The sequence below is a fragment of the Antechinus flavipes genome, chromosome 1 (assembly GCF_016432865.1).
Source record: "Antechinus flavipes isolate AdamAnt ecotype Samford, QLD, Australia chromosome 1, AdamAnt_v2, whole genome shotgun sequence".
Taxonomy (NCBI): Eukaryota; Metazoa; Chordata; class Mammalia; order Dasyuromorphia; family Dasyuridae; genus Antechinus; species Antechinus flavipes.
In genome coordinates, this window is record NC_067398.1 from 589,931,921 (window position 1) to 589,959,672 (window position 27,752).

The window sequence follows — 27,752 nt, forward strand, 5'->3', positions numbered from 1 at the left end:
AAAAAGTTAAATTCTAGTAACTCATGACTTAAGACTTGAATATTATTGGTTTTCTCATAGTTCCCTAACAACTGCATATCATTAATCATTTACTTTTTAATTAAAACTAGCTACATTCAGGGATTTCAGACATAGAGTAAATATCTGATAGTTGACTCATATAAATGTAGTGTAGGTACATTCTTAAACCACCCATATATTTTCACAATTTTAAACATTTTCAAGTAAAATCTCACCCTTTATTATGGTATACTTATTAAGCTCCTCCTCCCCCTACCTCTTCCCTCCTTTGTCACAGAACAGGAGAAGGGATTTTACTTTCTTGGTTCTAGGTTCTCAAACTTCAGTATTTAAGAATTTGTGACAAATGGTCACTGGGGCTAATAAAATCTTATGACTCTGCCTGAATATAAAGACTCAAAGGGCCTCACAGAAAAAGATATGTTAAAGAGTCTGTGCAAATATTTCCCCAAACAGATACATTTTTATCTATTTCAAAACAATATATAGCCCATTAAATATTTTAAAATGTTCAAATATCTATTTTATTATATCCTTTTAAAAACTTAATTCATAATCTAATAGCATCCAGATTAAAAGAGAAATTATTTATCTAACAACATTTCTGATATGATGATTTCTCATAGCATTTCTAACATATGTATATAAAACAGGAAATAAAATATATTAGATGGATGACATTAACTCAGCCTAATACATTTCTAAATTATTTTATATAAAGCCCAATTTCATAGAATAATTTCACATAGGGCCACTATATTTAGTTAAAGAAAATATCATTGCTTCATACTGGATAACTTGATGCAATAAACAGTTATCATATTATGCAATCAAAGAAGTAATAACAATAGTTAACATTTATATAGAGATACAAGGCACTATATCAAGCATTTCAAAATCATTATATCATTTTGATCTTCACAACAATCTTGGGGAAAAGGTACCATTATTATTTTTCTTTTTTACAGATAATCTTGGCTCAACATGTTATATAATACAAAGTTATGACGCTTTGACAAACTATTTATCATACTTTGTTAATTATATTCAGGGATTTTTTTTTTACACTGAACTTGCACTTTATTTTTAGGAAAGTCTGAATTTGCGTACAAATTTAGGTCTAATGTGAAATGCATCCATTTATTCATGAATTAATTTCTGTTATAAGACAGTCACATATCACCCCCTAGTGGGATGATCTGATAACTGCAGAAAGGTCCCAGTCCAGGAGTTTAATATGAAATAGTTACTATTTTTAAGAACTGGCTTTTATTCTTTAGACAGATTCCATTTGACCTTTAATTTTTAAATGGTCATACGCAACAAATGATAGTAAAAAGGCATACTTCTTATAATCATCAAATAGATAAAATTTTCAGATTGATTGACTCCTCTGATTCATTTAGTCCACTAGTTTTTGGATTAAGAATCCAACTTTGGAACAAAAAGCTTCTAAAACAGAGGATGTAAAAGATATGAGTTTTGGGCTTGTTTAGATGTCATGTTCTGATTTATTGTTTAGCATGTAAAGAAGAAAAAATTTCTCTATATAATTCAGCTCAGTTATTAGTGTACATTTGAAAGCAAGAACCAATTCATTTTCATCATTATATCTCTTAATTTTTAGCATAGTTTCAAGAGAAAATATAATCTTTAGGCAAAGAAAAAATAGCAAGTAGTATATAAATTCTCGGATGTCTCAGGTGATTTATAGGTTCCTAATGTGATATTCTTGTTATAGTTCTGTTGTTAATAAGATTAGCTCCATGTGGTTTTTACCACATGAGTAAAGGAAAATTCAGAAAGGTTAAGTGACTTGACCATAGTAATGGAGCTAATTAGTAGCAGACTCAGAAGAATGATGATTATCAATATTAAATACTATCAGTTTGCTTGTATCCTAGTAAATTACTGCCAATCTCCATTTATTCATTTCATCTTGAGACCCAGATATTTAGTTCTTGGAAATATCCTGGTTCTTAGGAATATTTTCTCATGAACATTCTGGAATAGCCTTTATTGTTAGGGAAGTTCTAAAGAGGGTATTGCTTCTCTGTTTCCAAATCACTTGAAGAAATTCCTAGGTAATTCTGCTGAAATTTTCCAGTCTCAAGACAGTACAATTAGGATAATCTCCCCAACTTGGGTTTCCAGTAACTAACTAGTTCATGTGGTGAAAACTATTTCAAACCCTATGAAGCTTAATCCTGTTAACAGAAGAACTATAAGAAAAAAACATCAAAGTAATATCTATAATTCACCCGAGGCTTTAGAGAAAATTTGTTTTTTGCATATCATTTGCTGTTTTTAATCTTTACCTAAACCCTGTACCTCATATAAGAATCTTTAAAAAATAAATTCATGGGGCAATTACATGATGCAGTAGATAGAGCACCTACCCTGGATTCTAGAGGTCCCGAGTTCAAATTTGCCTCAGACATGTAACACTTCTTAGCTGTGTGACTCTGGGCAAGTCACTTTACCCCAATAGCCTTGTGAAAAATAAACCAAAAAAACACACAAAGAAATTAATGAAGGTCTAACTTGTAAGATAAATCCATTTATCTTTTTAAATTATCAGATAAATACTGTAAAATGGGAAGTAATTTCACTTTCTTTACAATTATCATCACAATTTTACAGGTAAAATTTTTGATCCAATTTTGAGAGCTTGTTAATAAAACACAAAAACCTCACAAAAACACAATATGCCTGAATTTCTCATTAAAAACATTATCAAAGCCAATAATATGTATATGAATATACATATGTATCCTAGAAATTTGACTAAATACACACTAAAATTGTAAAATTTATCATAATTGCATCCTATTATAGTAACTCAGAGATATTCCAGTATCAATCTATTAATAGATTTAGTAGTATGCTCATAAAGCTTCTACTGTTCACTTGATTATAGAAATTTGCTGTGAGGAAAAAAAAGAGGGAATAGTTATAATGATGTCAAGAATCATCCCTTCATAGGCACAGACTGACCTGACATACCATCATAGAGAAAAATCTCCCTTATTTCTGTTTGATTTCAAGCATGAGTCATATTTGACAAGTCAATTATTTAGAAAAGGACAGATTATGCAAAGGACATTAAAAACCAGGGTCATCCTTCCAGGTGGGGAAATTTCCTTTTTAGAAAAGAAATAGTACAATGGGAAAGCTGAATCAAGAGAATTTTACCTTAGACTACATCAAAATCATCCTTTCAACTTTTCCCAGTGATAAACACTTACCTATAGCAGTTCTCAGATTGTGACACACACCATTTTCTCTTTGAGTAGTAGAGTATTGGCTTAATAACATTAAAAAAATACTTAAAATCAAACTTGAAACAATATCAAATTATATTCCCATGGGAGTTTACCTCAAAAAGTTAAATTCTAGTAACTGATGACTTAAGACTTGAATATTATTGGTTTTCTCATAGTTCCCTAACAACTGCATATCATTAATCATTTACTTTTTAATTAAAACTAGCTACATTCAGGGATTTCAGACATAGAGTAAATATCTGATAGTTGACTCATATAAATGTAGTGTAGGTACATTCTTAAACCACCCATATATTTTCACAATTTTAAACATTTTCAAGTAAAATCTCACCCTTTATTATGGTATACTTATTAAGCTCCTCCTCCCCCTACCTCTTCCCTCCTTTGTCACAGAACAGGAGAAGGGATTTTACTTTCTTGGTTCTAGGTTCTCAAACTTCAGTATTTAAGAATTTGTGACAAATGGTCACTGGGGCTAATAAAATCTTATGACTCTGCCTGAATATAAAGACTCAAAGGGCCTCACAGAAAAAGATATGTTAAAGAGTCTGTGCAAATATTTGCCCAAACAGATACATTTTTATCTATTTCAAAACAATATATAGCCCATTAAATATTTTAAAATGTTCAAATATCTATTTTATTATATCCTTTTAAAAACAATTCATAATCTAATAGCATCCAGATTAAAAGAGAAATTATTTATCTAACAACATTTCTGATATGATGATTTCTCATAGCATTTCTAACATATGTATATAAAACAGGAAATAAAATATATTAGATGGATGACATCAACTCAGCCTAATACATTTCTAAATTATTTTGTATAAAGCCCAATTTCATAGAATAATTTCACATAGGGCCACTATATTTAGTTAAAGAAAATATCATTGCTTCATACTGGATGACTTGATCCAATAAACAGTCATCATATTATGCAATCAAAGAAGTAATAACAATAGTTAACATTTATATAGAGATACAAGGCACTATATCAAGCATTTCAAAATCATTATATCATTTTGATCTTCACAACAATCTTGGGGAAAAGGTACCATTATTATTTTTCTTTTTTACAGATAAGGAAACTGAAACAGAGATAACATAACTTGCTTAAGATCACATAGTTAAAAATTTCTAAGACGAGTATAACTCAAATTTCTCTGATTCATGAATTTTTCCAGTATTTTTTGCATTAAATGGTAAAATTAATAGAAACATTTTATCACAACATAATTTAGTTAAAGGAGAAAGTTCTTTTTATTTATTTTTTTAATTAAAAGTTTTTTATTTACAAAACAAATGCATGGGTAATTTTTCAACATTGACCCTTGCAAAGCCTTCTGTTCCAAATTATTCCCTCCTTCCTCCATCCCCTCCCCTAGATGGGAAGTAGTCCAATATATGTTAAATGTGTTAAAATATATGTTAAATTCAATATATGTATACATATTTATACAGTCATCTTGTTGCCCAAGAAAAATCAGATCAATAAGGAAAAAAAAACTGGGGAAAAAACCAAAATGCAAGCAAACAACTACAGAAAGAGTGAGAATGCTACATTGTGGTCTACACTCAGCTCCCATGGTGCTCTCTTTGGGTGTAGATGGCTCTCTTCATCACTGAAAAATTGGAATTGGTTTGAATCATCTCCTTGAAGAGATCCCTATCCATCAGAACTGATCATTGTGTAGTCTTGTTGTTGCAATGCATAATGATCTTCTGGTTCTGCTCATTTCATTTAGCATCAGTTCATGTAAGTCTTTCCAGGCCTCTCTGAAATCATCCTACTGATTGTTTCTTACAGAACAATAATATTCCATAACATTCATATATTCTATAATATCCATATACAGTCATATTATTCAGTCATTCTCCAATTGATGGGCATCCAATCAGCTTTCAGTTACTTAACACTACAAAAAGGGCTGCCACAAAATTTTTGAAAATGTCTCTTTCTCTCCTTTAAGATCTCTTTGGATATAAGCCCAGTAGAAACACTGATGGGTCAAAGGGTATGTACAGTTTGATAGCTTTTTGAACATAATTCCAGATTGCTCTAGAGGAGAAATTTCAGTCAAACAAAATGAGTTTACATCCACAAATTCAAATGCTTGATTTCCCAGGACATTAGTCACTCTACTTTAAAATTTAGAGCTTAAAGTCAACAATTAGGTCATTATCAAATGTTTCAAAAGTTTTCAATAGTTCTTTCACCTTCCAAAACCTTTTTATTTATTTTCATTTAATCATTCCCCCAAAACAAATCAATTCATAATCTAGCTCCACCTTCTTTTTCCCTGAGGCTGTTTGCTTTTGACTTTAGGGAAAAAAATAGGCAAATGGAAGCCATTCATCCACACCCCTGTCCTTTTGCTTTAGAGCTCATGAGATTCTAAAGATTCAGGATATATCTCCAGAATGATCTTCAAGTGTAAAGAATTGCAGATGTCCTCTGTGAAGAAATGCTATGGAGTAAGGTAGTTTTTCTGAAAGCCTATCATCCAGGGGTTCATGCAAACATCTCTGTACAAACAAGCTATGTATAGGATAAATGGGAAAAAAATCAACAGAGGGAAGTCATTAGAATTGAGGATTTGTGAAGGGCTTTTTGCAGAAGATGGGATTTTAGCTAGAACTTGAAAGCAAGGTAAAAAGGAGGAATGAGATCATTCCAGGACATTGAAAAATTATGGAGTTGGAATATGGAGTATCTTGCTTTTTCAACAACAAGGATGATAGTATCATGTATGTGGAGAAGGGGTAGTGGAATATTATAAGACTAGGAAAATGGAGGAAGCTGGTTATGAAGAACTTTGAATACCAAATGAGTGATTTAAAAATTTTATCCTGGAGGTAGGGTTTTGGGGTTTATTAAATATGGAATGATGTAGTCACATCTATATTTTAAAAATTTTGCTTGGACAGCTAAGTGGATAAAGGACTGGAGTTGGGAAAAACAAAGCAGAGAGACCAATCAGCAGACCATTACAATATTCCAGTCATGAGAGGATGAGGGAAATTTGGTAGTCAGAGGAAAGAAAGGGGTACATATGAGAGGTATTGTGAAGGTAAAGTCAATAATGCTTCACAACATTATATAATAGGACTGATGAGGGAAAGTGAGGAATTGAGGACAATAATTGATTACAAATCTGGTTGACTGGAAGGATGATGGTCCCTAAAAGTGAAGTTAGAAAGAGTAGGGTTGAGGATGAAAGATTAGTTCATTTTCAGAATCATTCCTCAGATCTCATTCTCTGACACACCTTAACAGATAAAGAGTTCCTAACAGAAGCAAGTACTCTATATCCAGGACTTGGGGAGATAAAATTAATGCTAACAGAAAGAGAGTTTTTTTTTTTTTTTAATATTAGAATGAATTGAATTGAGTTGAAAGGATATACCCAGGTTTCTTTCTTTCTTTCTTTTTTTTTTTTTTATATGAAATGATTGATACAAATTTATTCCAAAAATGTTGCTCCCACAGTTAAAGGTAGTAACAATTTCCTTCTCAATTATATGATGATATACACAGTATCAGTACAGATTATTTTCTTTCAAAGTCAGTTAAGATCTTTCCATATCTTCAAGGTTTTGTCCAAATACTGGTTCCTTCTTGAGACTTTCCCTAATTCTTACAACTAAAGGAAATTCTTACTTTGATGAATTTTTGTGTTTCTCTAAACTCTCCTACATGTTTTTCTCATTCTGACTTTATACCCAGGTTTCAAAAGAATGAGCAGATGCTAAGCCTCTGTCAGTGCTCTTTAAAATTTTTTTTTAAAGATAGCTTTTTATTGACAAAACATATGCACGGGTAATTTTTCAACATTAACCCTTGCAAAAACTTCTGTTCCAACTTTTCCCCTCCTTCCCTCTATCTCCTCTCCTAGATGGCAGGTAGTCCCAAACATGTTAAAGTACATGTTAAATACAATTTATATATACATATTTATACAGTTGTCTTGCTACACAAGAAAAATCAGATTTAGAAAGAAGGTAAAAATAATTTGGGAAGAAAAACAAAAATGTAAGCAAACAATAACAGAAAGAATATAAATACTATGTTGTGGTCCACATTCATTTCCCAGTGTTCTTTCACTGGGTGTAGCTGGTTCTGTTCATTACTGATCAGTTGGAATTAATTTGGATCCTCTCATTGTTGAAGATAGTCACTTCCATCGGAATTGATTCTCATATGAGTATATAAAGTATATAATAATCTCCTGGTTCTGCTCATTTCACTTAGCATTACTTCATGTAAGATTCTTCAAGCCTCTCTGAATTTATCTTGCTGGTCATTTCTTACAGAACAATAATATTCCATAACATTCATATAACACAATTTACCCAACCATTTTCCAATTGATGGGCATCCATTCAATTTCCAGTTTCTAACCACTACAAAAAGGGCTACCACAAACATTTTTGCACATACAGGTCCCTTTCCCTTCTTTAATATCTCTTTGGGATATAAGCCCAGTAGTAACACTGTTGGATCAAAGGATACGCACAGTTTGACAACATTTAGAGCACAGTTCCAAATTGCTCTCCTGAATGGTTGGATCTGTTCACAACTCCACCAACAATGTATCAGTGCTCCAGTTTCCTCACATCCCCTCCAACATTTATCACTATCTTTTCCTGTCATCTTAGCCAACCTGAGAAGTGTGTAGTGGTATCTCAGAGTTGTCTTAATTTGCATTTTTCTGATCAATAGTGATTTGGAACACCATTTCATATGGGTAGAAGTATTTTCAATTTCATCATCTGAAAAACTGTCTATTCATGTCCTTTGACCATTTATCAATTGGAGAATGGCGTGATTTCTTATAAATTTGAATCAATTCTCTATATATTTTGGAAATGAGGCCTTTATCAGAACCTTTAACTGTAAAAATGTTTTTCCAGTTTATTGCTTCCCTTCTGATCTTGTCTGCATTAGTTTTGTTTGTATAAAATCTTTTTTAACTTGATGTAATCAAAATTTTCTATTTTGTGATCAATAATGATCTCTAGTTCTTCTTTGGTCACAAATTCCTTCCTCCCCCACAGGTCTGAGAGGCAAACTATCCTATGTTCTTCTAATTTATTTATAATTCCATTCTTTATGCCTAGATCATGAACTCATTTTGATCTTATCTTGGTGTACGGTGTTAAGTGTGGGTTAATGCCTAGTTTCTGCCATACTAATTTCCAATTTTCCCAGCAGTTTTTGTCAAATAATGCATTATTATTCCAAAAGTTGGGATCTTTGGATTTGTCAAACACTATTTTGCTATAGTTATTGACTATTTTGTCCTTTAAACCTAACCTATTCCACTGAATAACTAATCTTATTTCTTAGCCAATACCAAATGGTGACCCCTGCTTTATAATATATATATATATATGATATAGATATAATTAGATCAGGTACAGCTAGACCATCTTCATTTGATTTTTTTTTTCATTAGTTCCCTTGAAATTCTTGACCTTTTGTTCTTCAGACAAAATTTTGTTGTTATTTTTTCTAGGTTATTAAAATAGTTTCTTAGGACTCTAGTATAGCACTAAATAAATAGATTAGTTTAGGGAATATTGTCATCTTTATTATATTTGCTCGATCTATCCAAGACCACTTAATAATTTTCCAATTGTTTAAATCCGACTTTATTTGTGTGGAAAGTGTTTTGTAGTTTTGCTCTTGTAGTTCCTGACTTTCCCTTGGAAGATAGATTCCCAAATATTTTATACTATTGACAGTTATTTTAAATGAAATTTCTCTTTGTATCTCTTGCTGTTGGATTGTGATGTATAAAAATGCTGAGGATTTATGTGGATTTATTCTATATCCTGCAACTTTGCTAAACTTGTGGATTATTTCTAATAGCTTTTTAGTAGAATCTATGATGTCTTCTAAGTATGCCATCATATTATCTGCAAAGAGTGATAATTTGGTTTCCTCATTACCTATTCTAATTCCTTTAATCTCTTTTTCATCTTTTACTGCTGAAGCTAGCACAATTCTAACACAATATTGAATAGTAATGATGATAGTGGGCAACCTTGTTTCACTCCTGATCTTATTGAGAATGGTTGCAGTTTGTCCCCATTACATATGATGCTTACTGATGGTTTTAAATAGATGCTGCTGATTTTTTTAAGGAAAAGTCCATTTATTCCTATATTTTCTAGTGTTTTTAATAGGAATGGGTATTAGATTTTATCAAATGCTTTTTCTGCATCTATTGAGATGATCGTTAATTTGGTTATTGATATAGTCAGTTATGTTAATAGTTTTCCTAATATTGAACCAGCCCTGCATTCCTGGTATAAATCCTACTTGGTCATGGTGTATTATCCTAGAGATGATTTTTTGTAATCTTTTTTGCTAATATTTTATTTAAGATTTTTGCATCAATGTTCATTAGGGAGATTGATCTATAATTTTCTTTTTCTGTTTTTGTCCTACCTGGTTTAGGTATCAGTACCATGTCTGTGTCATTAAAGGAATTGGGAAGACTCCTTCATTCCCTATTTTTTTCAAATAGTTTATATAGCATTGGAGTTAATAATTCTTTAAAAGTTGGGTAGAATTCACATGTAAATCCATCTGGTCTTGGGGATTTTTCTTAGGGAGTTGATTAATAGCTTGTTCTATTTCTTTTTCTAAAATGGGATTATTTAACCAATTTACTTCTTCCTCTTTTAATCTGGGCAACCTATATTTTTGAAGGTATTCATCCATTTCATTTAAGTTATCAAATTTATTGGCATAAAGTTGGGCAAAGTAACACCTAATTATTGATCTAATTTCCTCTTCATTAGTGGAATTAGCCGAATGCAACAGTGAAAAAGTGCAAATGCCAGAAGAGAATGGAATCTGTACACTATATAGCCATTGAATTTAAGTGATTTAAGACAACATATTGGAATATATTTTTAAAGTGAGAGTCATGGATCATCTAGAAAAGAAGGCATTTATTGGAATCCTTAATAACTGCTAACTAATTAGAGTTGATCTAATCTTACAAGAAGATGTTTTGGGCAGAACCTGAAACAAGGTACTAAGTAGAACTAATTAATACAAGGCTTGTGTTCACACCTTTACTCATTGGAGTTCAATGAGTTCACACCTCGCTTGAAGCTCTTTGGGCCAGAGAGCACTATGGGAGAAAACCCACAATCCCTCTCTTGAGCATAAATAGAGCTTCAATGGGCCAGTCAAGGAAGTTCTTCAGAGTGAAGATGCTACAAGTCGGGATTTCAGCAGAATTACGCCAGAAGCCCTCTCTTCAAGGCAAGACAGATTCAACTTGGTACTGGCTCTGGAGGCTGAAGAAAGCAGAGGCAGAAGCAAAGGACAAAGCGGCAAGAGTTCTTGGAACCAAGCAGAGAGTTAGGCCTCTAAGCTAACCGGGCTATATTGGAGATAATAAAAGATCTGAACTTTGATCACCTGGCTGCGCTTTGAGAAGAAAAAGCTCACCACATTTTGGCACCCGAACAGGGACCGATTCAGATCCATCTGAACTAGATCACAACAGGCATTGATTACAACAAACTAATTTCATCAACAACAGATTATGCCAGACTAACCTCAAATTAATTTTTGCCAGGGCTACTAAATTTGGAGGTCAATAGAATAGAGTGATATGGTGCTTATATCTTGGTAAAATATTTAGAAAATTCTTAGTTAGCAGATTATTTTTTTTGACAGAATATAAAAAGATAGAATAAATTAGTAATAAAGGTAAAATCTTATACCTAGGTTCACTTTCCCAGTTCTAAGATGGGGAAGACTTGACAAGACAACTATTTGTCTTTTAAAAAAAAGATCTAAAGGGATTAGTGGTTTACAGTAGCAGTCAAAAAAGTTAATGGATTATTGGATTTCATTAAGAGGAAAACTTCCATGAGCACAATTGGATTCTGCCTTGGTCAGAGCCAATCTTTTTTTTTTTTTTTTTTTTTTTTTTTTTTTTTTTTTTTTTTTATAATAAATTTTATTTTATTTAATAATAACTTCGCATTGACAGAATCCATGCCAGGATAATTTCTACACGACATTATCCCTTGCAATCACTTATGTTTCGTTTTTTCCCCTCCCTCCCTCCTCCCCCCCCCCCCCCCCCAGGATGGCAAGCAGTCCTATATATGCTAAACATGTTGCAGTATATCCTAGATACAATACATATTTGCAGAACCAAACAGTTCTCTTGTTGCACAGGGAGAATTGGATTCAGAAGGTAAAAATAACTCGGGAAGAAAATCAAAATTGCAAATAGTTCACATTCATTTCCCAGTATTCCTTCTTTGGGTGTAGCTGTTTCTGTCCATCATTTCTCCAATGAAACTCAGTTAAGTCTCTTTGTCAGAGAAATCCACTTCCATCAGAATACATCCTCATACAATATCGTTGTCGAAGTGTATAATGATCTCCTGGTTCTGCTCATCTCACTTAGCATCAGTCCATGTAGGTCTCTCCAAGCCTCTCTGTATTCATCCTGCTGGTCATTCCTTACAGAGCAATAATATTCCATAACGTTCATATACCACAATTTACCCAGCCATTCTCCAATTGATGGGCATCCATTCATTTTCCAGTTTCTAGCCACTACAAACAGGGCTGCTACAAACATTTTGGCACATACAGGTCCCCTTCCCTTTTTTAGTATCTCTTTGGGGTATAAGCCCAATAGAAACACTGTTGGATCAAAGGGTATGCACAGTTTGATAACTTTTTGGGCATAATTCCAGATCGCTCTCCAGAATGGCTGGATTCGTTCACAACTCCACCAACAATGCATCAATGTCCCCGTTTTCCCGCATCCCCTCCAACATTCATCATTGTTTTTTCCTGTCATCTTAGCCAATCTGACAGGAGTGTAGTGATATCTCAGAGTTGTCTTAATTTGCATTTCTCTGATCAATAGTGATTTGGAACACTCTTTCATGTGAGTGGTAATAGTTTCAATTTCTTCATCTGAAAATTGTCTGTTCATATCCTTTGACCATTTATCAATTGGAGAATGGCTTGATTTTTTATAAATTTGAGTCAGTTCTCTATATATTTTGGAAATGAGGCCTTTATCAGAACCTTTAATTGTAAAGATGTTTTCCCAGTTAGTTACTTCCCTACTAATCTTGTTTGCATTCGTTCTGTTTGTACAAAGGCTTTTTAATTTGATATAATCAAAATTTTCTATTTTGTGATTGGTAATGGTCTCTAGTTCATCTTTGGTCACAAATTTCTTTCTCCTCCACAAGTCTGAGAGATAAACTATCCTATGTTCTTCTAATTTATTTATAATCTCGTTCTTTATGCCTAGGTCATGGACCCATTTTGATCTTATCTTGGTATGTGGTGTTAAGTGTGGGTCCTTGCCTAATTTCTGCCATACTAATTTCCAGTTATCCCAGCAGTTTTTATCAAATAATGAAATCTTATCCCAAAATTTAGAATCTTTGGGTTTGTCAAACACTAGATTGCTATAGTTGACTATTCTGTCTTGTGAACCTAACCTTTTCCACTGATCAACTAATCTATTTCTAAGCCAATACCAGATGGTTTTGGTGACTGCTGCTTTATAATATAATTTTAGATCAGGTACAGCTAGACCACCTTCATTTGATTTTTTTTTCATTAATTCCCTTGAGATTCTCGACTTTTTATTGTTCCATATGAATTTTGTTGTTATTTTTTCTAAATCATTAAAATATTTTCTTGGAAGTCTGATTGGTATAGCACTAAATAAATAGATTAGTTTAGGGAGTATTGTCATCTTTATTATATTTGCTCGGCCTATCCAAGAGCACTTAATATTTTTCCAATTATTTAAGTCTGACTTTATTTGTGTGAAAACTTTTTTGTAATTTTGCTCATATAATTCCTGACTTTCCTTTGGTAGGTAGATTCCCAAATATTTTATGCTATCAACAGTTATTTTGAATGGAATTTCTCTTTGTATCTCTTGCTCTTGGATTTTGTTGGTGGTGTATAAGAATGCTGAGGATTTATGGGGATTTATTTTGTATCCTGCTACTTTGCTAAAATTATGAATTATTTCTAATAGCTTTTTAGTAGAATCTCTGGGGTTTTCTAGGTATACCATCATATCATCTGCAAAGAGTGATAGTTTGGTTTCCTCATTGCCTACTCTAATTCCTTTAATCTCTTTCTCGACTCTTATTGCAGAGGCCAGTGTTTCTAATACAATATTGAATAATAATGGTGATAGTGGGCAACCTTGCTTCACTCCAGATCTTACCGGGAAAGGTTCCAGTTTTTCCCCATTGCATATGATGCTTACTGAAGGTTTAAAATATATGCTCCTAACTATTTTAAGGAAAAGTCCTTTTATTCCTATGCTCTCAAGTGTTTTTATTAGGAATGGCTGTTGGATTTTATCAAATGCTTTTTCTGCATCTATTGAAATGATCATATGGTTTTTGTTTGGTTGGTTGTTGATATAGTCAATTATGTTAATAGTTTTCCTAATATTGAACCAGCCCTGCATTCCTGGTATAAATCCTACTTGGTCATAGTGTATTATCCTGGGGATGATTTTCTGTAATCTTTTTGCTAATATTTTATTTAAGATTTTAGCATCAATATTCATTAGGGAGATTGGTCTATAATTTTCTTTCTCTGTTTTCAGCCTACCTGGTTTAGGTATCAGTACCATATCTGTGTCATAAAAGGAGTTTGGTAGGACTCCTTCAATCCCTACTTCTTCAAATAGTTTATTTAGCATTGGAGTTAATTGATCTTTAAATGTTTGATAGAATTCAGATGTAAATCCATCTGGTCCTGGGGTTTTTTTCTTAGGGAGTTGATTGATAGTTTGTTCTATTTCTTTTTCTGAGATAGGAGTGTTTAGGATATTTACTTCTTCCTCTGTTAGTTTAGGTAAGCTATATTTTTGGAGGTATTCTTCTATTTCATTTAAGTTGTCGAATTTATTGGAGTAAAGTTGGGCAAAGTAACTCCTAATTATTGCTCTAATTTCCTCTTCGTTAGTGGTGAGTTCTCCCTTTTCATTTTTAAGACTAACAATTTGATTTTCCTCTTTCCTTTTTTTAATCAGATTTACTAAGGGTTTGTCTATTTTGTTGGTTTTTTCATAGAACCAACTCTTAGTTTTATTAATCAATTCAATAGTTTTTTTACTTTCAATTTTATTGATCTCTCCTTTTATTTTTTGAATTTCAAGTTTAGTGTTTGATTGGGGGTTTTTAATTTGTTCCTTTTCTAGCATTTTTAGTTGCAAGCCCAATTCATTGACCTTCTCTTTCTCTATTTTATACAAATAGGCCTCTAGAGATATGAGATTTCCCCTTATTACCGCTTTGGCTGCATCCCATACATTTTGGTATGATGTCTCATTATTATCATTTTCTTGGATGAAGTTATTAATTATGTCTATAATTTGCTGTTTCACCCAATCATTCTTTAGTATGAGATTATTTAGTTTCCAATTATTTTTTGGTCTACTTTCCTGTGGCTTTTTATTGAATGTAATTTTCAATGCATCATGGTCTGAAAAGGATGCATTCACTATTTCTGCCTTACTGCATTTGAGTTTGAGGTTTTTATGTCCTAATATATGATCAATTTTTGTATAAGTTCCATGAACTGCTGAAAAGAAGGTGTACTCCTTTCTGTCCCCATTACATTTTCTCCAGAGATCTATCATATCTAATTTTTCTAGTATTCTATTTATCTCTTTGACTTCTTTCTTATTTATTTTGTGGTTTGATTTATCTAATTCTGAGAGTGCAAGGTTGAGATCTCCCACTATTATAGTTTTACTGTCTATTTCTTCTTGCAGCTCTCTTAATTTCTCTTTTAGGAATTTAGATGCTACACTACTTGGTGCATATATATTTAATATAGATACTTCTTCATTATTCATTCTACCCTTTAGCAAGATATAGTGCCCTTCCTTATCTCTTTTGATTAGATCAATTTTTGCTTTAGCTTGATCTGAGATCAGGATGGCTACCCCTGCTTTTTTGGCTTCACCTGAAGCATAGTAGATTTTGCTCCAACCTTTTACCTTTAACCTGCATGTATCACCCCGCTTCAGGTGTGTTTCCTGTATACAACATATTGTAGGATTCTGGCTTTTAATCCATTCTGCTAACCGCTTCCTCTTTATAGAGGAGTTTACCCCGTTCACATTTATGGTTAAAATGACCAATTCTGTATTACTTGCCATCTTGTTGACCCCGGTTTATGCTTTTCTCCCTTCTTACTCCCTTACCCCCTCCCTTACCCCCCTTCCCAGTATTAAGCTTGTGAGCTCCCCTTGCTTCTCACAGCCCTCCCTTTTTCAGTATCCCTCCCCTCCCCTTAGAGTCCCCCCCCCCAACTTACCCCTTTCCCTCCCAGTTCCCGTATTCCCTTCCACTTAGCTTATTCCTTCCTTTTTCACTTTTCCCTTCTCACTTTTCAATGAGGTGGGAGAAGTTTCACCATAGATTGAATATGTCTAAAATTCTTCTCTTACTGCCAATTCTGAAAGCAGTAAAATACTCACTATTTTCATTCCTCTCCATTCTTTCTCTCAGATATACTAGGTTTTCTTTGCCTCTTCATGAAATGTAGTACCCCCACTTTCCCTTTTTTCTAGTACAATGTCCTTTCCTCAACTAGTTTCTAGAACAAGGTATACATGTATTTTTTATACATCTTTACAGCCGAAATATAGTTCCCAAGATTAATCTTTACCTTTTTAGATTTCTCTTGAGTTCTGTGCTTGTAGATCAAATTTTTTGTTAAGTTCTGGCTTTTTCATCAGAAATAGATGAAATTCGCTTATTTCGTTGAATGACCATCTTCTTCCCTGGAAAAAGATGCTCAATCTCGCTGGGTAAGTTATTTTTGGTTGCATACCAAGTTCCTTAGCCTTTCGGAATATCATATTCCAGGCCCTTCGATCCTTTAATGTGGATGCTGCCAGATCCTGGGTGATCCTTATTGTGGCTCCTTGATACTTGAATTGGGTTTTTCTAGCTGCTTGCAGTATTTTTTCCTTTGCCTGAGGGTTCTGGCATTTGGCCACTATATTCCTTGGTGTTTTGATTTTAGGATCCCTTTCAGTAGGGGATCGATGAATTCTTTCAATGTCTATTTTACCTTCTGTTTCTATGACTTCTGGGCAGTTCTCTTTGATAATTTCCTGGAAGATAGTGTTCAGGCTTTTTTTTTCATCATACTTTTCTGGAAGTCCGATGATTCTCAGGTTGTCTCTCCTGGATCTGTTTTCCAGGTCTGTTGTCTTCCCCAGAAGGTATTTCACATCCTTTTCCATTGTTTGATTTTTTTGGATTTGCTTGACTGATTCTTCTTGTCTCCTCGAGTCATTCAATTCCAATTGTTCGACCCTGATTTTCAGTGAGGTATTTTCTTCACTCACTTTTTTAAGATCTTTTTCTAATTGCCCAATTGAGTTCTTTTGTTCTGTGGAATTTTTTTCCATTTCGCCAATTTTGTTTTTTAGAGAGCTGTTTTCTGTTTCCAGTTCACTAATCCTATTTTTCAAGGATTTGGTTTCTTTATCCACTCTCTCTTTAACTGACTTCTCCAGGCTCTTTTGCCAAGCCTCCCTCTCCTTTTGCAGAGCCTCCCTCTCCTTTTCCCATTTTTCTTCTAGCTCCCTTGTGAGAGCCTTTTTAATTTCCTCCATGAGATTCATCTGTGCTGAGGGATATAAGGTCTCCTCCTTCGGGGATTCACCTGGGGACTGTTTGTTTTTAGTCTCCTCAGGGTTTGGAGTCTGCTCTTTATCTGTATAAAAGCTGTCCAGGGTTAAATTCTTTTTCAGTTTCTTGCTCATTCTGTCTATTTATCAAAGACAAACTATCAAAGAAACAGAAGGAAAAAAAACCCCTTGAATGGAGGCTGCTTTCTTTGGGGGAGGGGCAGGGTATTCGTGAGGCACAGGTCCTACTGTGCTATGGCGCCTGCGCACTGAGATCCGAGCGCTCTGAGATCCGAGCGGGCTAAGACACTGTGGGGGAGGGGTGGCCAGGTCCCTAGAAACTCCAGCTGTTTGGGATTGTATTCTTCACCCCCGGTGTTTTTAGCTTCTCTGCTGGGCTGCTGACTTGCTCCTATAGCAAAGCTCTCACCGCAGAGACGGCTGCGGTCCTACCCCCTCTCCGCTCCACCCGGTTCTGAGCTGCTATCTGTGCTCTGGTTGCAGCTGCTGCTACCCGCAGACTGCTTCCAAATACCGTCCCCGCCCTCGCGCAAAAACAGACCTTTCTTGACGAGTCTCAAGGATGGTTTCTCTTGGTAAGTAATTGTATGGTTTTTTTTTCAGTCGAGCATTAATTCAGAGGCATGAAATGAAATGAATAGTGAGAGAAAAACACGGAGATTACACAGAAGTGTATTTCCTCTCCGCCATCTTGGCCGGAAGTCGGTCAGAGCCAATCTTGAGTTTTGTCTGAGTACTACGTTTTAGAGAGGTTACTGACAGGGGAGAGTGTGTCCCCAGAGGACAAATAAGATTTGTAAGTGTCATGAGTCCGTACAATGTGAGAATCAGTTGAAGGAACTGGGGATGTTTAATTTAGAGAAGAGAAGACTTTACAGAGTATGTGACATGACAAGTATCCATATTTATTTGAAATAGTGTTAGTTTAGAGTGACTAGACATTTTGTCTTTAGACAGGAGGGATAGGAGTAAAAGTTTCAGGCAGGAAGATTTAGGTTTGATGCGAAGAAAAGTTTCTTAACAATTGAAGTTATCTAAATATGAGATAGGCTGCCTCAGGAAGTAAATGACGACCCCTCACTAGAGGTCTATGAGTAAAGGCAAAATGTTTACCTGTTGCAATTTACAGATCCCTTAGAGATCATTTGGGTCAGTGATCCTCAAAGTGTAATTCAAAGAATTGTTGGAGTCTCTGAAACCCTTTCAGAGGGTCTACAAATTCAAAATTATTTTTTATTTCCAATATAGTAAATAGTTATAAATATAACCCACATGAACAAAAACTCTTTGAACAGATCCTCGATAGTTTAACAACATGAAGATACTGAGAACAAAGGTTTGAAAACCACTGATTTAGGTTATAGCTTTTATTTTATAGATTAGAGAATTGTAGCACACAAAAGGAAAACCTTTCCCCAAAAGTAGTCAAGTTAATAAACATTTGTTAAGGGCATATATGTCACACAATGGGTTGTGCACTGGAAATACAAAGATAGACAAAAACAGTCCCTACCCCCAAATAGCTCACATTCAAATGGGGAAGAGAACAAATAAACAACTAGGTCCATATATGATCCATACAGAGTAATTTAGAGGTAATCAGAAGTAAGAGAGTCAGGATTTTAATTTGGGTTCTTTGATGCTCTTTCCACTGAAGTAGTTTTTCTTAGTTTATTGGTTAGATCAAAATACTTTTGGAGGTCTCTTTCAACTCTAAGTATGCCAATATATATTTATGTTCATTTAAAATGAAGGTATTCTCAACCTTGGGGAGACAGCTCAATCAAGTGTAATTATTCAAATGTGAGAATCTTTTAAGAAACAGCAGGGCATAGTAGAGGGAGAAAATGCTTTGTAATCAGGAAAGCCTGGCTTAAAATCCTGCCTCTAATTTACACTGACTACTGGTCGATTTCTCAATGCCCCAGGCAATTCTCTAAGATTTTTGAGTTATAGAACGATCAACAATTGCATTTGTGAATCACTTTCTACCATGAAAGAAAATCTAAATGTACATGGGACAAGAAAAGTAAAGAAAGAAGAAAGAGAGATAGAGAGAAAGGTGGTGGAGAGACAAAATGAGATGGGAGGGAAGAGAGGCATGGAGTGAATGGATGAGAGAAAAGGCATAGAAAAGAGTACAGGTGGGAAGAAAGAAAGAAGATGGAGAGGAGAAAGGAAATTTAGATAGAAGGAGGGAGAGAGAAGGAAGCAAAAAGGGGAGGACAGAAAGAAAGAAGAGGAGGAAGGAAGAAAGAAGAGAGAAAGAAAAGAGGAGAACATGACTTATTATACCCTTTTGTCTTAATATTTTAATCATGTATTATATTTCATATGCAAAAGATATTACTGTCCTACATTTAATAGAATGTGTACCTTGATTTTTTTTCCCATCAGACATGATGAATTTGTCTTGCTTTAAATTTTGTAATTTCACTTATGCCTAATATTGTCTTTATATAGCTATTTAGCTGGCAGAGAATGCATATTCTAGCCCCATAAATTTTTTCTCTGTATAAAGCTGATTGGATTTTCTGATGTTCAGACTACAGGCTCCTAAATATCTTTCTTTAAATCTCCAAGTCTCACTGTTTCTCCCTTCTTTGAACTCTAGTAGCACTTGCACGCTAGACATATTTAGTGTTCTTTGTATGCAATAATAATTATTATTAATCTTTAATGTATACAGTTTTTTCTCCTCTGGAACTAAAAAAAAAAGCCTGGCATTGTCTTGCATATAATGAGTACATAATAAATTTTTTGTGGTTGTTGATGATAAGAAACAAATGTAATTGGCCCTGATTATGGAATTCTATAAGCAAACTTATTCTTAGGCCATTTAAAATCATAATCCTAATAGTTTATATTATGGGACAGGCAGTTAGCGCTTTGGTTCTAATAAAGTCATCTTGTGGACTTTTATTACATTATGAGAAATGTTAGAGGCAGCATGGTGCAAAGCATAGAGATTCAACCTTAGATGTAGGAAGATTTAGAATTAGGCTTCAAGCTACATCTCTGTTGCATACTTGTGACTAGTGGAGGCAATTCCCTTAATTTTAAGTACATAAGACATCTTTCTAAAGATTCAGTTACAGAAAGTTACTGATCTTTATTAGGAGAGAAAATTTCCTTATCATGCATTCCCTACATTAATTAAATCATAAATATGGTCCAAAAAATTCTAGAGAAATAACTTTATCCTGTTTTACAATCATAAGTAGCACCTTTAGCCATGCAAATTCCTTACCATTAGCAGAAGTGTAATCCAAAATGTGTTCATTACTAATTTGTACTATCTTTCTCTAGGAAGTTATAAGTATACATAAAATACTATTGATTTTTAATTTTATTTTCTCCAGTACTAATGGCTTCAAGTTTACTCATAACAAAATAAGTTATTAATTACTAAGTTATTTCTGAAAGAGGAGAGTGGAAAACAAAAAAGGTAAAGGAGAAAATGAAGGCAAATTTTATAGGACTTCTCCCCCCACTCCCCTCAATATATGTGGTAATAATTAGTAGATGTTATCAGAAGAAAGAAAAAAGCAAGTGACAGTGATTGATTTAACTATCTTTCTTCCAGTTTGCACATTTTACTTCAGTTGTTTGGGGAGAAAGACTGTTATTCCATTATAGATACATGTTCTCTAAAATAGATATGTGTCATTCCAAAATAGTATATTGTAATTTCATGCAAATTTATGTCAACTTCATGAGCTTCAATTTTTCCGTGATCAAGAAATATTTACATACATTAACCACTGTTGATTTCATCAGTGTGAATACTTCTTCCATTAAGGCAAATTGCTTCTTCCACCAGTCAATAGTTTTTGCAATCTAGGTTCAATTGATGGCTAACATTTTGGCAAGGTTAGTTCTCAGTTGACAGACATACAGTCTGCTACTTAGCTGGGTTGGTCCTTGGGTTGACAGACATATAGAAAAGACCAGCCCTCCAGCAGAAATTTTTTGAAATTGATAGGATCTGTCCAGAACTTGGATTTCTGCAGAATTCATGGTCACTTTCATGCTATGAAGAAAAATCAGCATGGGGATTGAATGGAAGAACTAGAATTATTTGTGTAAAAGTGAAGGGGAAAAGCCAGAAGAATATGCTTTTCTAACTTTAAAGGAAGTGCAGTCTAACTGAATGTAGAGAAATGTGAGGTAGAAAAGAGCACTAGGCTAATACTATTTAGAAGAAGACAAGTCTATTCACAACTTTCTCTTTAACTAGATTGTAATCTCAGGCAAGTCACTGAATGTATCTGGGTCTTATTTTTTCATTTACAAAAAGCAATGTTTGGATTGACTTTTATACAGTCCTTTCCAATCTAAAATAGACTGTTCTAGGTCATATTCTTTCTCTAATGCATTTTGTGCTTGAGACACCTGCAGTACCAGCTTTTGGCACAAGGTGGTGGACAAAGGCTGAAGTTTGAGTCTGATATGATGCTCTTGTCAGCACGTTGGTGGATTATATGGATTTCATTTAGTCCTGATTTGAACTAACCCTGGCAAAAGAAAATTAAGCCACAAGACAACAATTCATTTTCTTTTCTTTAGGGAAGCTGGTATTTTGCATGCTAGAAATAATTCTTCTAAGAATTAAATCCACTTATGTATTGGTATAATTGCTCTCCCAAATTCTTTTGGAAGAAGTCAGGCTATAAATCATAAATAAATAGATCCTGGCATAATTGTACTACATACTTTACTAAAGTCTTTTATTTCAGTTCATGATGGATTCAGATAAATTAAATTTAACAAGTTTTTATTAAGTCTTTACTATGATAGACACTATAGAATACACATGGAATAAAGGATGTGATTAATACCCTTGAATATTTTAAATATTTAGAATCAAAAGAACAGAAAACAACATGTGAGTACATTCCAGCCATGTAGGATGAAATGAAAATGGATTGGGATTTCTGCAGTGTGGAAAATTTGAAGATAGATTTATTAGAGGAGGCTTCAAAAAGGAGACTGGTTTGAGCTGGACTTTGAAGAAAGATATGATTCAAATAGCCAAAAAATAAATAAATCCAATATATGTATGTGTGTGTATGTGTATATATATACACAGTTATTTTGCCACACAAGAAAAAGTGGATCTAGAAGGAGAAAAACTGAGAAAAAAACCAAAATGCAAGCAAACAATAACAGGAAAAATGAAAATGCTATGTTGTGATCCACATTCAGTTCCCACAGTCTTCTCTCTGGGTATAGATGGCTCTCTTCTTCAAGATTATTGGAACTGGTCTTCCTATACAACAAATTCTATGGATTCTCTTACGGCTCCAGAATAAAATATAAAAATTCCCTGTGGGCTTATAAAACGCTCTGTAAGCTGTCCCCTTTCTACTTTGCAGTCTTCTTACACCTTAGTCTCTTCTATTCATTGATGTTGTTCCTTCTGTTCCTTGCACATGAAACTCCCCTCAGTTGACCTTTTGGGCCACTAAATCACTCAGGTTTTTAAATAGTAAATTCCTTTCTAACCATACCTCTTCCATCTTATACTAATGTAGTTCATTTTTTGAATTCAAGGAGAAGACTACATTTCTCCCTATTAAGTTTCATCATGTTATATTTATTCCACTATCCTAGCCTTTCAAGATCTTTGAAAAGCCTACTTTTCTGTCAACTATGATGCCAGCATCTTTTTCAACTTTTCAAAATCTTAGATTTAGAGTTAGGTGGAATTTTTAAAGTTGTCTAGTCCAATCCCTTTTCTTTTGCAAACGAAGAAACTGAGAACCAGAAAGGCTATATGGCTTGGAGCATGTTCTGTGGGTAATAAGTGGGAGGCCAAGAATGGGTACCAAGGTTGTCTGACTCCAAATTTGACACCTTTTCTTTTATACCAAACTAGAGTCATCAAGAAATATTCATTAAGCATAATATCTCTATTACCATTCTAAGGACTATGGGACATTTACAAAAAGTATGAACTTACATTCCCTGACCTCAAAAAACTTCTAACTCAATTGAGGAGATAAAGCTAATAGCCAAAATAGCAATGAAGATGGTAGATCAAATAAAATTCTTCATTACATAATCCTTAAAAGCTTTCCTTGAATTGCAAAGTTGTTTTTTTTTTTTTTTGGTTTTGTTTTGTTTTGTTTTTTGATTGTTATTGTTAATAAAAAGAAAGAAAGTTAAAGGGAAATATCCTTATATTTTTGTTCTACCTTTATGGTAGCTCCATATTGCCATCTTTAAAATCATAAGAGCTATGTAAACTAACCCTAACTCTAACTCTAACCTATGCCCAGTTGTCTGTAGAACTGAGGACATCTTAGAGGTGATCAGGTCTTACCCCTCATTATATAGATCTAAAATGTAAATGTAGTAGAATGTAAACTTTTAAAGCTTAGATTTTATTTTGATTTTGTCTTTATACCTTCAGGGCATGTATTAAGTGCTTAATAAATGATTATTGAATTTAAATTAAAGCACACTATATCTTTTTTTTTTTTTTGCTTTTTTTTTTTTTTTTGTGTGTATATGTGCAGGTTATGTGGGTATGTAACTTGTGCCGAAAACAACAAGAAATCCTCACTAAATCAGGAGCTTGGTTCTATAATAGTGGCTCGAATATACCGCAGCACCCTGACCAACAGGCTCTCCGAGGGATGCGGAATGAAGAGGCTCCTCAGGAGAAGAAAGCAAAGCTACATGAACAGGCTCAGTACCAGGGAACTCCAGGGGACCTGCCTGCCCCTTCAATAGACAAAAGCCGACCTCATGGGCTTATGAGGCAGGACTCAATTAAAAATGGGTCAGGAATGAAGCATCCCATTTCAAGTGACACCACTTCAGACAGGTAATTCTATCTGCCTGTTTTTTTCTTTGTATGAAAAAATTTATGTTTTGATTGTCAAGAGGAAGTTCTTTGTAGAACTTCATAATTTAATCATTATGGTGGAGGAAAAGACAGACTTGCACTGTCACTTACTATTTGTCCACTTACTGGAATCAAATCATTTAACCATTTTAGGCCTTTCTTGCCTCATCTGGTTTGGACCTGGCCAGTATGGGGATTTGCTTTGCTTGATTATACATATTTGGGATAAAAGCTTATTTTTTTTCTTTTTATCCAATTTCTAAGTAGGTAAAATAAAAAAATAAATACTTGTAAAATAAAGAGAAAAAAAACATTAAAAGTTAAAAGAAAAAGGTAGAAAGAAAATGAAGAGGTAGATTAGTTGATATCAAAGGTTCTTTTCAGTTCTAAATCTTTGGTTTTGTAATTCCATGACAAAATAAGGTAGCTTTTGAGAAAATTAAAGAAAGTATTTTCTCTTCATTTCTCTGTCTGAAATGGCTATTTCAAAATACACTATTTTTGCTTAGTCTCTAACATTTCAATTCAGTTAGATATGGTCATACTTCATATTAAAGGATGATGAGATTGAGTGAAATCCTTAGTAGATATAATTCAGAGAGGGAGGAAACTTAGGCTGAATATTTTAGTGGAGTGTCTGGTCACTGTGATTCAATAGGAAGAAATGACTTAAGGAAATTTTCCTTCCACTAGCCAGTAGCTATATTTATAGTCCAGAATGAATATTTTCTGAAGGCAATGTGCTGACTAAATCATCCTCTCAAGAGCACTTCATTCTTCCTCATTACATTTTTCAACAAATTTGACATTTATGCGCTTAATAAATTATATTTGGTGATGTTGACTTATTCCTTATATGCTAGAATAGAGAAAGTATGATGCAGTAAAAAGAGGGCTGAACTTGGAGTCAGAGAATGGATTCAGAATCCCAGAATTGAATGCTACTTGATATCTGTGGAACTTTGAGAAAGTCCACAATCAAAGAATTGAGAATAATAATAATTTAAAATAGTACAAAAAAGGAAAGCCAAAGTAGGCAACTAGATGAATGGAAGGGGATAATGTAGCTCTTTAAAAATATCCTCAAAGGGCAGTTAGATGGCATACTGGATAGAGCCTCAATAGTGGAGTAAGAAGAACTTGAATTCAAAATCCAGCCTCAGATACTTGACACTACTTAGCTGTGTGACCTAGGGCAAATACATTGCCTTGCAAAACTCCCATTGCCTTGCAAAAACAAACAGACAAAAATGGGGGAACTTTGTTGCTATTTGTGTGTTTGTTTTATCATTAAAAATTAGGAGATTCTATGAAGAGATAGAACTGGGACTAGAGAGAAGACAGAGTTACTTGTTTCTTATAATATTTTTTTTTCTCTGTGACAAAAAAGAATAGTATATTAAATGGAGAGTGAGAATATCCACTTGATGCACACTAGCCATGTGATTGAGTAAATCATCTAATTTTCAGTGCTCTAGGCAGTTCTCTAAACTACATAAAACAAATGCTGATCTACATTGGACTAGGGAGTTTCTTCTTTTGGGAATTCCCTATAATATTCAAATTACAAGTCTGTCCTCTGTCCTTTTTTACGCCAAGGAGAATGATGATCTTTTTACTGTAACTGACCAAACACACTAAGAGAATTGATACCAAAGTTAAGAGATAGCCTAGTAGCTCTTCATAAATTCAAGTCATCTAGGCCAGATGAATTAAATCCTTATAACCTAAAAGAACTAATTGATATAATTGCTTACTCATTATAAGTGATTTTGAAAAATTATGGAAAATGGAAGCAATAACATAGGATAGAAAAAAAAGGTAAATTTCTCAGTTTTCAGAAAAGGGAAGAGAACAGAGTCTGGATTGGGAAACTTGACTTCAATTTGTGGGAAACTTCTAGAAAGGATATATTAAGAAATGATTTGGTGACTCCCTGGAAAAGGAAGTTGTAATTATGAAGAACTAATATGACATTTTCAAAGATAGATCATGCCAGACAAACTTTATTTCCTTTTTTGACAGTTATTAAACTAATAGATCAGGGAAATACCTTTGATACAGTTAACCTAAATTTAAGGAATAGCTAAAGAGAAATGGAGTAGATAATAATACAGTTAGATGAATTCAGAACTGTTTGAATGATTAGACTCAAAGAGTAGTTATTCATGATTTGAGGCTAACTTGGCAAGAAATCTCCAATGAAATGCCTCTGGGATCTGTGTGGAGCCCCTTGTTATTTAACATTTCTGCCAATGACTTCTATAAAGCCATAGTTAGTATTTTAATCAAATTTACAGGTGATACAAAGTTGGAAGCTATAAACAGATTTTTACCACCTAGCCCACTCATAAGATTTGGTTTTAAAAGTCAGCATCACAAGTACAAGATATAAGATAGATAGAAGTTTGTCTGAAAAAAAAATCATCTGGAAGTTTTAATGAGGTAATAGCATGATATGATTTTAAAAACATCTGATAAAACATTAATGTAGTAAGAGAGACATAATTTCTACGAGTTAGGAGATGGAATTCATTATTTGAATTGAGACAATAGAGCCTGTTTCTTTTTTGTATCCCAGTCCTAGAACAGTGACTGGTATATAGTAGGTGTTAAATAAGTGCTAGAGGAATTGAAATGAAAGTTAATTTATTTCATCCTACTAGTGAAACACACGATGCTTAGTATTGCAGAATTAGTCATTCTAAGAATTAATTACTATGTGAGTCACCACAGGCCAATCACTTAACCTATTCTGCTCCATAGTTTTTTATATATAAAATGGAAATGATAACAATCAATCAGTCAGTAAACATTTATTCAGTGCGTACTGTATGCCAAGCATGGGGAATAGAAAAAAGAGGTATAAAGACAGTTACTGTCCTCAAGGAGTTTATAATCTAATGGGGGACACAGCATGTGAACAAATATATACAAAGCAAGTTATATATAGGATAAATAAGAAATAATCAACAGAGGGAAGGACTAGAATTAAGGGATGTTGGGAAAGGTTTTCTGTAAAAGGTAGGATTTTTGTTGATCTTTAAAGATAGTCAGGGAAGTTATTTGGCAGACTTTAAGAGGGAGAACATAAATGTCTGGCATCAAGAGATGGGATATCTTGTCCATAGTCAGAAGGCCAATGGTATTGGTTGGAAGTTTCAGGGAGTAAGTTTAAAAAGACTAAAAGATAGTAGAAGACTAGATTATGAAGAGCATTGGATGTGAAAAAGAGTATTTTGTTTTTGAGACTTGAGATGATAGGAGTATAATAATCAATAAACTGCAATATTTGAATAGGGGATGGCTTTGTCAGACTTGTGCTTTATGAAACTTGCTTTGGTAGCTAAACAGAGGGTGCACTGGAGAGGGAAGATACTTGAGGCAGATAGACTCATTAACAAGTAATTTCAGTGGTCTAGGTGTGAGGTGAAGAGGGCTTGTACTAGAGTAGTTAATCAAGAAGGAGTATCCAATAGTTGTTGCAGAGATAAAATCAATAAGCCTTGGCAACAGCTTAGATGTTGGGAGGGGATGAGAGACAGGGAGAAATTGAGGGTAACTTTTAGGTTGCCAACCTGAGAGACTACAACAATGGTTTTGTCTAGTAGAGTAACAGGACAGGTAGCAGGTTTTTTTTTTTTTTTTTTTTGTTGTTGTTATTATTTGTTTTTTTGGTGTGACATTTTAATCTATGGGAGTTGATGAGATAGCCAAGTATAGAGAAAGAAGAGAAAGTGAAGATTAGACCACTGAGGGATACCTGTGGGTAGAGAATGTGATTGATAGGAGGAGAACCAGAAGATATTACTGTCCTGAAATCCTAAAGAGAAGAGATTACTGGTGAGGAGGGAGTTATCAGCAGCATCA

The 27,752-nt window shown here is 33.9% G+C and overlaps 1 protein-coding gene across 1 annotated transcript in view; it reads left to right on the top strand.

Moving 5' to 3' along the window:
- The window catches only part of RIMS2 (regulating synaptic membrane exocytosis 2), a 761,226-nt gene that overhangs the window by 238,143 nt on the left and 495,331 nt on the right, over positions 1-27,752 (top strand). The window contains exon 4 of the mRNA XM_051974462.1: positions 23,551-23,861. Coding sequence (XP_051830422.1) covers positions 23,551-23,861 — 311 coding nt within the window. The remainder of the gene's footprint in view (positions 1-23,550; positions 23,862-27,752) is intronic.